The sequence below is a fragment of the Grus americana genome, chromosome 3, assembly GCF_028858705.1.
Source record: "Grus americana isolate bGruAme1 chromosome 3, bGruAme1.mat, whole genome shotgun sequence".
In the NCBI taxonomy this organism is placed as follows: domain Eukaryota; kingdom Metazoa; phylum Chordata; class Aves; order Gruiformes; family Gruidae; genus Grus; species Grus americana.
In genome coordinates, this window is record NC_072854.1 from 67,255,479 (window position 1) to 67,267,747 (window position 12,269).

General features: G+C 41.8%; 1 protein-coding gene across 2 annotated transcripts in view; it reads left to right on the forward strand.

Annotated features, from left to right (window-relative positions):
* EZR (ezrin) overlaps window positions 1–12,269 on the forward strand; it is a 37,230-nt gene that overhangs the window by 17,624 nt on the left and 7,337 nt on the right. The window contains exons 3-8 of one of the 2 annotated variants that reach the window (XM_054821509.1): window positions 294–377; window positions 4,975–5,070; window positions 5,882–6,156; window positions 6,974–7,057; window positions 7,680–7,826; window positions 11,007–11,103. In XM_054821509.1, the coding sequence (XP_054677484.1) occupies window positions 294–377; window positions 4,975–5,070; window positions 5,882–6,156; window positions 6,974–7,057; window positions 7,680–7,826; window positions 11,007–11,103 (783 nt within the window). Of the gene's footprint in view, window positions 1–293; window positions 378–4,974; window positions 5,071–5,881; window positions 6,157–6,973; window positions 7,058–7,679; window positions 7,827–11,006; window positions 11,104–12,269 lie in introns of those variants that run through there. The other variant, XM_054821510.1, reaches the window with a different exon arrangement.

Here is a 12,269-nt window from a genome sequence, read left to right on the forward strand (position 1 = left end):
AGGGGTTTTACACCTGGAAACACTCAACTCTAAAATGCCCTCTCATTTAACCAGAAGATCAGTCCTATCCTGTGTTGAGTAGGAAAACCTGCAGAACAATCTGGATAAGACAGCAAAGTCAGTGCCCCAATTAAGTTTGCTGGAGTGATAACACAAATCCAATTAGGGTTTAAGTGTGTATATTATAGAGGTTATGGTAGTGCATCAAAGCGTGGAGACTGTATTGTACATAAAGTACACTGAGAAATAGCTTTCAATAAGTCTTAAACAATACTTTTTGTTTTTCTCCTTAGATCAATGTTCGAGTTGTTACTATGGATGCAGAGCTGGAGTTTGCCATCCAGCCAAACACTACAGGCAAACAGCTGTTTGACCAGGTCAGTGAAGGGTTGGTATGGGCTCTTGTTGCTTAAGCTTGGAGTACATTTCAGACTATAGTGTTTTCTTAAGACTGGATTCCAAACCTACCTTTCTTTCTTCTCTCCACCTCCTAATCAAAGGGCCCTACTCCAAACTAAGTTCTCTAAATTCCATCACAGTAAAAGAAAAAAAATATCCTTGCAGGTATGTTATGTTCCAATGAAACCTGTCTTCCTAGCAGTGCTGGATGATGAAGTGTCATGAGGTATCTAAAACATCTAGACAGCATAGGTGGTGTGTAAAAATGCACCTCTTGCTTTGAAATACAGCTTAGCTCTTATTTCTTAAATTCTAAAGTTGAAATGTTGTCTCTCTGCATAAAACTCTCCAGAATCAGGTCTTCAGATGGCTGACGAAGGTGTAGGCATAGCTGCATTCATTCAGAAGCTGAGTTGGAGGTAGCCACTTGCCACGGGTGTTTGACTTTGCCAAACTACTGGAAAACCAGAAAAGTTTGTGATCGCCATGCAGCAACTATAACAACACGCCTTGTAAGAAGCCACTGTGCAGCAGGATGGAGCAGAGACTTGTCCAGCCTGCCTCCTGGGGTTCCAAGGGAAGTGGAGGACATGAGTAGCCAAGATTCTCCTCCTTTACTGTTATTCTTCCTGCTATTGTGTTAACAATATACAGGTCTGTTTGGAGATGGACCTACAAAGGTCAGGTAAAGACAACTAAAATAAACAAAGAGCACTTTGTAAAACTTTATTATTCTTTTCTTAAGTAGCTTGCTCTTAAAAACCGAAGTAAGGCCTAGATTTCAGCAGTAAAGTTTAACTCTTCTGGAATATATTTTAAAAAAAAAAAATTGCTTCTAGATATTCCTGCTGGAACCCTGAAAACTAAGACTTTTGATCTATGTAGACTTCATTTACACATATTAAGCTGTTTACGAAGTGTTACAGCAATTCCTTTGCACTTCTCCCCTTGTCCCCTGCTAGCCTTCACAGCAAAGGGTGGTTGACCTTTAACTCAAGTAGGCAGAACTGGCTGAACAGTGTTCATTCCTGGTAAGTTTTTGTTGGTGCAATTTCTCATTTCAGTGAGTTAGCTAAACTTGGTAGGCTGAACAGTGTTCATTCCTGGTAAGTTTTTGTTGGTGCAATTTCTCATTTCAGTGAGTTAGCTAAACTTGGTAGGCCTTATGGCAACTGTGCAGATTTCCAGTGAAAAGTTCTTTCAAAAAATCCCCCAAAACCAAACCAAAACTAACCAAACCCCAAACAACTGAAAAAAACATTTAGTGGGTTCTTGGAGGGAGTGAAAGGACAAAATTATAATCGCTGCAGAACTTCACAGTACAAAATAGAGTACTACAAATTGTGTTTAGCATTAAATGTAACTTTAATTCCTTTTGATTATTACTGATGTGGGATAAACATCAAGCATTCATTCATTGACTGGAAATATGGTGAAGTGCATAGGAAACCTACATTTTTATGGAACCAGCATTTAGTGTTTGACCTTCCATTCACTGCTGACCACCCTTGCATGAGGGTAACTTCTTCCCCCAGCCCCTACCATGTTAATCTGAAACAGAGAACTCTGGTTTCATCTCTGAGGGTACAAAAATCCAAATAACTAAAAGCCGGGTTTTTAAAAGCAATGCCTTAGATCAGGCAGTGTAAGTGCATCCTATGTTCCTTATGACAAGGATTCAGTAAGGACACCACCCACCCCCCCACACCGCCCATATATTCACTAATGTTTATTTTGTTAAGAGTCAGGCTCATCTCTGTGGCAGAAGAGAAACTACTTTCTTGACCTCCAGCTGAGAAGCACAAAATCCCGAGAACGTGGAAAAAGGCAGGATGCTTCAGATCCAAGATACTTCTAGCTTGCTATCTAGGTAGTTCTGGACTTCTGAGGACTGCTTGTTGCAGCACTTATTGCACTATTGGGCTAGACTATCACCTCATAAAGATTTGCTCCTTACATCCTATGGCAGTGATTGGAAATTCTTATCCATAGTCCATGCCTTGTTGGAGTGTGCATCCGCGCATCAAGGGAAGGCTGAGGTAGAAGTGTGCAACACAAAACCAAGGTAGGTGAAGGCTGTGTGTTTAGCTGCAAGCTGTTCTGGCATCCTCTCGTCACTTCTGCCGTGCAAGCCTTTTACTAGGCTCTTACCTTGGATGGAGTTTACGCTCAGATAAAGCCTATGGAGAGAACAGGTTTTCGTAGGTATGGGGAGTGGCCCAGATTGAACTGCGGAACCACTGTGGGGGGGAAAGGCTGTTGAAACAAGCTATTTTTGAAAGCCACAAGACAATTTCTTGGCCTGGCTGTCAGCTATCAAAAGTAGTCTGACACTGCTCTTGTGCTTTAGGCTTCGCTAGCATAAGTGTATCCTGCACGTAAGGTGGGTTATAGCTCCCTTTTATAGAACGGGGAAAATAATGGAAGCCTGTGAACATTGAGTTCAACTCCACTCCAGCCAGACCTGCACAGAGTTTATGCTGCAGTGGTCCGAGGTGTCCCGAAAACCAGCGCGGTGGGCTCTGCAGCTGGCCGCAGTACCTCCCAGGCGGTCGTGTGCCATCCTGGCCACAAGGAAAAGAGATTCAAGTGGAGGAGAGTGTGCCACTGGCCATTTCTGGGAGTGGATGCGTTTCCGGGTGGAATGGGCAGACTTAAGATTTGCTGCTTCGTGCATTTGAGGAGGGTGAGGAGAGGTGTCTCCCATCTTGAATATAATGTCTCTGTTCTTAGTTCTTCCTTGTTTTGCTGTGGAGGGAGTTTATAAGCCATTTGCCAGAATATAGATTAAAATATTCATGTCTTTGTTCTTTGTATTGGAACCCAAACGGTCAAATTGTGAAATTTAGCTTAATACTTTCTCCTTCCTTGCCTTTAGGTTTTGGGAAGAATAGGGGTCATAGCTTCTGCAAGCATTCTAACTTGATTTATAAAGAAGTGTACTTTTTCTGTTGTAAGAGCCATCCAGAGATAATGACCTGATAACTGCTTGATTTATGCAGCTCTTTATTTTTAACAAAGTTGCAACACTTTTTTTGTGCAACAGGAAGTACCACACTCAACGTACCCGTTTTTCTGCTAGATTGGGTAAAGCTCAGTTCTGACCCTTTTAAAAATACATCTAACTGTCAGAAAACTTGGCTGTTCTGTGGTGAAACAAGCCACTTTGGGGTAGGAGGGGAAGAGGACTTTTAGTCAAGTAAAGGCTGAAGTGTTTTCAGACCCCAGCTCTCTTTTTAAAAGTTGTGGGGTTCAGAGTTTTTTGTTTGTTGGGTTTTGGTTATTTTTTTAACATAAATTCTAGTTTTTTATAACTAGTTACTTATGGCCCTGCTGAAGTAGAATATATAAACTGTAGCCTACTGAATACAGCCTATAGTGTCTAGCCATGAAGCTATCCCATTTCCTCAACTAGTAGGCACTGGCTTCTTTATCCTTAAAAATTGTATTTGCTTAGTGACACTTCTCATACTACTATGCAATTTTCTTGGTCTGCTTATATCACTAAACTTTATAGATTGCCTGTTATTCAACAGTGTCACACAAAAAATAATTCTCAGAGTGCTAATCAGGATGGTGCATTTTTCCCTATCTCCCTTACTAACCCCAGGAAGCTCTGGCTTCCAGCTACAGACTGCTGGTTTTCGCTCACTGGTAAGAAAATTTAAGGGAAACTACAGCAAAAGCTAATTACGTATCCAAAAACCCTTGTCTCTCTCAAGTCTGCTGTCCAGCCAGAGTGTCTCCAGCAATACTATAAATGGGGAGGGGTGAAACAGATCCTTGGTTGAGATCTTAAACTTGTTGGAACATGTCCAAACAGGACTATTTTCACCAGTAAGCGTGCCATCCAGTCAACAGATGGTGTTTCTGGATCTTTCATCTGGTTAGCATTTGCAATATATGAAATTAAATTTGTCCTAATGTTGGGCCATCAATATGTTTTGTCCTTCAAAACCAGGCAATGTGTAAATTCAAAAAAAGAATACCCTTGACTGAGAATACTTGCAGCTTGTTTTAATTCTCAAAAACCGCACAGGGAGCTTACTGCAGCAGCTGCGTGAGGCATCCCTCAGTTGCTTCCTCCAGCCAAATAATCTTTGGTGACTGGCAGACAAGAACTCTTGAGCCATTAGTACTGCTAACTAGTTGTGGTTAGTGCTAACACCATTACAGACCATCTCACTGTAAGCTTTGGTGAGAGAAGTAACTTGCCTGCTTCACCAAGTATAGTTTTAAGAAGGGCCAGTAGATACAAGCAAGCAGAAGCCCCACCTGCTGCACGTACCAATCTAGTGGTTGGTGGCCTGTCACTTGCCCTGTTTGTCTCTCCTGGTTTCCCCAGAATCGTCTTCTCCTAGGAACTGGGTGGGACAAGTAGCTTAGCCTATGTCATAGTTGGTATCTACTATGGCAGCTATAGTGTATCTTTGTCTACAAAATGAAATTAAGAGATGCCAGAGGAGTAGGCTTAGGCTGTTGCCTGCACCCACAGGTGATGCAGGACTTGAGAGGATACCTGGACCTCAAGTGAACTGTTACCTACAATAACTTTTTTTGACCTTTCTGTTGCAGGTGGTTAAAACCATAGGTTTGCGAGAAGTGTGGTACTTTGGTCTTCAGTATGTGGACAACAAAGGATTCCAGACTTGGCTGAAGCTTGATAAAAAGGTAACGGACTTCTGGCTAATTGTTGACCAAAAGATAAAGCTTACACGATTCCTGATGTGTTATTGGCTGCAACTTTATAAATCTTGTACCAGTTGTTGATTGTTCCTTAATTCTCATAACTCCAGGATTATTTTTAGAGAAAACTTTGTGACCTCCATGGGAACTGTTTGGGTGAGGTGTGGCATGGTAGAAGTTTGCCCTTTCCCTCTGTGTGAATTGTAGAAAGCTTTATAGCATTTGTCAGATGTACAGCAGCAGCTTGATACTTTGGGTAGAAGCAGCTATTCTTACTGTGTCTGGAGGAACATCTTGGCTGGTGATGGTTTTAATCTCTGCTTGTGCAGGATCAGTTGCACTAATCAGAAAGAAAGGTCTCTTCAAGGCTGGGCAGTTATAACAGAGCGTAGGTGCCTCTGATGTGCTCTTGTTTGTGGACTTGCAATTCTTCTGAGGGTATGAACGTTTTTTCTGGATTGGGCAGCCAGCAACATACTTGTTTAATGAGAAGGGGCTGTTCTCTGTCAAATGCATACAATACTGCATGGATTTGCCATCTGATACAGCACGGTAAATCATTTTCCAGTGACCAAGGTTTGCTGTGCAAGCAGAATTTTACTTGCTCAGTTTGAAAACACAACGCGTCTCCCCTTTGTTCTCATACCAGTAAGCTGCCAGGATTAAGGAATGCCAGTAATGAGTTGCCAGTCACTTGCCTCTTAAGGCAAATGCCCAAAATCCCTTTTTCTGTGTAAAAGAAATTTATTCTTCTGTCTGCAACCCTGCTCAGTTGTGTTGTTGCCTCTGTCCTCAGGTTTCTGCTCAAGAAATCAGAAAGGAGAATCCCCTCCAGTTCAAATTCCGTGCCAAGTTCTTCCCAGAGGATGTGTCTGAAGAGCTGATCCAGGACATCACACAGAAGCTCTTCTTCCTGCAGGTGAAGGAAGGGATCCTCAGCGATGAGATCTACTGTCCTCCTGAAACAGCAGTACTACTTGGCTCCTATGCTGTGCAGGCCAAATTTGGAGATTACAACAAAGATGTGCACAAGCCTGGATACCTCAATTCAGAGCGCCTGATCCCCCAAAGGTGAAGGAGTTGGTTGATGTAGTCTCCCATTTTTTCAGTGGTTTTTTTGTTTGTTTTTTTAAAGGCAGGAATGTGCATTCTAGTTAAATACAAAGAGTTTCACTGAGAGCATGATTATTTTTTTTAGTTGAACTGTATGCATTTGGGGTTTTTTCCTTCTTTTATTTCTGTCAGAGGATGTTTTTGTGCTGTCTCCTTGGGTTGCTAGGGAGAGGAAGTATACTTTTGAATTCAGCTTTTTTTTTACCAAACATTGCTACCATGCTGGTAACTGGCAGCATGAATGTCTCCTCTTTAAGAAGAAAAGAGCAACCTTCGGTCATGAATGTGTCATCCCTGGAGAAGATTGGGTTGTATGTCCTTAATCCTAATGTACAGTCCTAAAAATCCTGTATCTGGAAAGTGAGTCTTGAGGCTACGTAGTCCATCCCCGCACAGGATAAGTGTATGTTATCAGACAAATGCCTTCTGTTTACACTTCCTGATGACACTCTGCACAATGCCTAGCTCCAAGAATGACACCAACTTTTGCTTTGCTTTAACTCTCTGGTGTTTGCAGCATGTATGTGATTCTCCTGCAGTGTTCTGCTTATTCATCTCATGTCCCTGGTCACTGACCAGAGATGGCTTTGCAGAGGATTTTTGTTCATTCTGAATTACTCTGCTTCACAGAATACGTCTTTGGGCTGAGTAGGATCTTCCTCTTGATTTCAGTAAGGCTTCATGGGTGGGACTGATTTTTCAGTAAGACTATCGCAAAGGTCAGCATCAATGGAACACAAAGACTAATCTTGCTAATCTCTCTTTATTTGTGTAGGGTGATGGACCAGCATAAACTCTCCAGAGACCAGTGGGAAGAACGGATCCAGGTGTGGCATGCTGAGCACAGTGGCATGCTCAAGTAAGTGTTTTGTATTGGTCCCTAGGCTGGTCACTTTGATTACCTTTTGATTATGCTGGTTGATTACCTTAAGCTTGCAGTTCTACAACATGCTTTTGAAATAAACTCCAGGAGTCGCCTGTGTGGGGAAACTCTTGGTGTATATTTTCTAGTCCAACATTGAATCACATGGTAAAACTCAACAGGATTTTCACACTTGTGCTGAGAACAGGATGGCTTCCTGAAAATCCTGGACCTAGGCACAGTGTATCAGTGATGACTTTGGGGGTGGGAGGGGGGAAGTACAGGTGTGCATCTAACCTTAAGTCCATTGAAGCATTTACATTGGCAGATGGGGAAAGCACAGGTACTGAACCTTGAGACAAAGATGAATGAATACTGAGAGAGATGAATGTTGGTGATTTTCTGTCCAGAAATACTAGAGCTTTGTAAATGGGAATAGTCTGTGTTTATACGTGTAATATCGTTACCTCCTGAAGTGAATCCCAAATGCTGAATGTTCAGTTTTAACTCGTTTGATGTCTTGGTGTAGGAAAAGTTACTTGTTTCTTTTGAGGACCTTGTGCTTTCTGAGACAGATAAATGAGAAGCTAACATCTGCTCTCCTCCTTGTCTCAACCAGAGAGAATGCCATGCTGGAATACCTGAAGATTGCTCAAGACCTGGAGATGTATGGAATCAACTACTTTGAAATCAAGAATAAGAAAGGAACTGACCTTTGGCTGGGGGTTGATGCCTTGGGGCTCAACATCTATGAAAAGGATGATAAGTAAGACTTTTTTTTTTTTTTTCCCCCACCTCTGATCTCCCAGAGTGAGGACTGGTATGGGAGCCAAGGGACGTTTCTCATTTACAGGATCAGGGCAAAGTTTAGAACTTGCTCATGTTCCAGTTTTGGATCAGTAGGTGAAGCTGTGCTAGGAAATGAGCTTTCACATCCTTTATGCTTTTATGACTTTCCTGACCTTTGTAGCCTGCCCTGCTAATGCTACCTACTGTATAGAGAGGGATGTCAGTTGGACGATGCCATCTGTTAAATTGTGCGCAGTTGTAGAGCTGAACCCTGAACTTAAAGAGTTCACCAAGCTTTTACTTGACTCAGGTTGCCAGGTATGCCAGCAGCGGATGCAATGCCAGAACCTAGGTACGCTAACGTATCTGCAGAGTGTTTGGACATCTAAGGCCGTTCCTATACTGACGTTAATGATAGATGTGTGTACAACTGCCTGGTTTTGAAAAAGACAGATTATGGGGTGGACACGAAACCAAAGCTGGATAATACCCAGAACCCAGAGAGGCGTTAACCTATATAGTTACCGTGAACGAGGAATGAAATGAGGTCTTGCTGAGGTATGCATAGTTTTAATCAGCCCTTCTGGTAAAGGCAGAGCCATTATTAATTGGATAGTAGGTGGGAAATGATAGACTACATCTATAAATAAACATAAAGGGAAGGTGAGAACAGCTGTGTCTAGGCCTGCTAATCTCTTCTAATACTCCACAATAGAAGGATTGAAGGGGAGTTAAAATAGATTTATTTTTTTTTATGAAGGGTTGCTGTCTAGACTGCTTTTTTCTTTTTTTTTTTTTCCTCCTACGTCCCAAGTCTTGGTTTCATGTCACGAATCCATAACAGACTATCATTGTAATACAGAGGGGATTTCACCTGTTCTACATCTTTGCCTCCAAAAGGCTTTGAATGCAACCCAAATATTAATTGAAACTCTCTGAAGCTTCTGTTAAGATGGCAAGGAGAAATGCAGTCTTTTCTGCAATGCTAATATATGCTGTCACCCAGAAAACAAGGAGTGTCACTTGAAAGAAAAGTAGTTTCGCTCATGTAGTACTTTAGTCTTGAATGACTAGTCTTGCTATGTAACCATGGTCACATAAACAGGTTTTTCGAGCTGCAGAAGCAGACAGAATATAGCCGTTGACTGTAAAGAGTGATCAAGAGCGTTTGCAAAACAAATACAGTGCTGGAATAAACTGCTTGTTTCTGCTGTAACTCTTGCTACTATGTAATTAAGTCTTTTGAGCAGATATGGGGACTAGAAGAATAGTAATGTGTACCTCGCCTCTGGTTTGTACGTGCAAAGTTTGGGGACTGGGACAAAGGTGAAAAAGCAAAGATTTCATTGTTGAAGTTGAACCTGAGGAAAATGAGCGTGCTATAGGTGTGCAAGCCTCCATACTGCAGTGTACGTTGGTGTCCCGCTTTTAGGTATTTTCAAGCTTTTTATTTTCTGCATTAAAGAGGAGAATCTGCAATAGAACTTATTAATAAGTGAATTATTTTAGTTGTCAATCATACTGTATTATCTAGGGTTGAAACACTTAAGTTGATATGACAGAGGCTGGAATAATTAATCTTAGTCTAATCAAATGATTTCCTTTACAGTTCTTACTTCGTGTTACACACACATACTGTTGCATAATCTTGCAGTTGAGTTAAGGAATGGTATGTTCTGAAGGGGATGTATTTTATTCTTGATGTCTGATTTTAAATGAAGCGAGTTGTGTGTTTTTTGGTTTTTTTTATGCTTGGGCCCAGCAAAATCATACTATGTAGTAGCTTTCCATCTCTGTGACAATGAGTCCAATTCCTCCAAAATTGCCAGCTTTTTTCATAACCAATGAGCTCCATAGAAAGGATTCTTACAGAGTTCCAGTGGTTCGCCATGACGATAGATGTTTCTCTAAGTCCTAAACATTAAATACTTGTGTCTTGAAACCATCTGCTAGAAATAATTGTCAGCACTTCGGTGTGTTTTGGAAATGTACCTTGGGAGGGGTTAGATAATAACAAGAAGATTGCTTGTTGGTGTTACCACTTATGTGACACAATTCTTAATTGTTAACTGCTATCTCTAGAGAATATACCCTCCCTTGATAAGAGAAGAATAAAATAATAATAATGTGATATTAAACATAAAAATTGAAATATTTGGTTGGGGAGGAATTAAAGGAATTATTTACAGTCAAATGTGGAATTCCTTGTACTATTAGAACTTGCTGCAGAGCTGGGCAGGTATGTAAGTGTGAAGTACTGGAATGGCTCGGAAACATTTGATCTCATGAATAACTTGATGCTTTTTATATGCAAGACTCTGGAGAAATTAAAGCAGAGGAGAATCTCAACTGGTTAGTGAAGCTTAAAGAAGTAATTTTAAGCCAACAGACCTGAACTCCTAAGCGATGAGGAAGAGCTAGGAGTGTGAATCTTGCCCTTTGCTTTCTCAGGGCGCTTTCCAGTAGGAAAGTGCCACGTGGTACGGCTCGTTGCTCAACCGTCTAAAGTTCTGCTTGCTGACTAGTGGGATGGGCCGAAAGAGCAGATTGCATGGAAGGAAAGAACAGGGCTCTTTGTTACTAGCCTTGCCTTTAACCTAGGGGAGGAAACAAAAGACAAGAAATCTGCTTCTACCAATTGTGTTTGTGCCTGCCCAGCACTTCAGAAGTGAAGGCGGCATGGAGGTAACTGGGCTAGCTGTAACGCAGCAGGGTAGACCTCTCTGTGGGTGCTGGAAGGTGTGGAGAGCAGCTGAGTTACTTTGGCTTATGCCTCCCATGATGTACAAGAAGCCTCCTGGAAGCACAGCACATACACCTAAAGTCTGCATGCTGCAGATTTTAGGCCCTGATTTGAAAGAAATGAACTTACAGCAGGTGTTTGGTAAAGCTCAGTATGTGGCTTCGGTAGAGACCATCCCTATTGCATAGCCAAAGGTCAGCAGGGTGGCTGACCAAAATGAGAAAAGACTCTGTAAGGCAGGTGACTGGGCTCTTTCCCTACTCTCTGTGGGATTTTGGTTCGACTACTGTCTTCTCTCTATTTCAGAGCTGTGTGAAGTGTTGCATCCCACTGAGTCTGTGTTAGAAGGGGCGGGGCGGGGGGGGAATTGTTCATTGCAGCATCTCTTTAAAATATATCTCTTTCTCTTTCCAGACTGACTCCAAAGATTGGGTTCCCATGGAGCGAAATCAGAAACATTTCTTTCAATGACAAGAAGTTTGTTATAAAGCCTATTGACAAGAAGGCACCAGTAAGTATATCTAGCACAGATTCCTGGATACCGCATATGAACAACTAATACTGTTTCATTTCAGAATAAAGTGGTCTTTGGAGATGAGAAAGCTGCAGATGTTCTTGATGCAAAATGAGCCTTAGGGTGTATTTAGAGCTGTCTGGTTTTCTGTCCAGCATAAATAAAGGGCTTCTGGTGCTATCTAACATGGAGAAAGACAAGGATTTTACAACTGCAGTGTCTTCCCACCCCACCCCACCACCCCCCCCCGCAAACTAGGTAGCCTTATGCTTAAATCTGAGGTTCTTTGCTAGTTCTGTGAGTCTTCTGTGTGACCAGATTATACTGAGACTAGTCCTCTCCCTATTTCTTTCAGTGCATGGAAGGTGGTGGGTAACTTTGTTGTTGATTTCTGTGGGAGTTTTTTAATAAACATTCAAATACTCCTGCAAAACCACATGGATACACACGGCTTCCCATCTTAATGCTCACTTCCACATTACTGAAAGAGTAAAAGCCAATTAACGACCATGGTGTTCAGTGACCTTCTTGAATACAGGGGTAAATGGCAAGGATATGATTTCTGTGGAGAACTGAAACGTAGCTACCTGTGAATGTTGCTTTTCAATACTTACATACATGTTTTCAGAGTTATTTTAGTGAAGAATTAGCAACTAACTTTGACCTGTTGAGAGCAGAAAGTGGAATTAACTGGTATATGTGGATCTCATTCTGTCAGTCTTGTGAAACTTTTGAACAGTTGAGAAAGGCCTTCTCTTCTTCTCTTCCCCCACCCCAGTGCTTGGCCTTGGTGGGTAAGCACAGCCCTGAGAAGTAATCAGCAGTTTGGCTTTGGCAAAAGGTGATGGCTTATCTCTCTAAGGGAAAAAGATCTTCCCAGTGGTTTAAAGGACACTAACACATAGTGTGCTGCAGGGCTTTTCTCCAGATTAACAACCTGGAGTTTAGGGGGAGAGGAGCTTCTTTTTGTCATGCTGTTAGTGAAAACCAACAAAACTCCACAGAGAGAGAAAGCTGGTTGGTCAGGCATGCTTTTCTCAAGAGTCTCTTGGATTTGCTGTACACATTACAAAATGATTAATCTCCTGTTTATGGATTACAGCTTTCCATCCACTCCCCATCAGTAAATCTGACTGAGTTTGAAATGGGAGACTTGCAAGAGG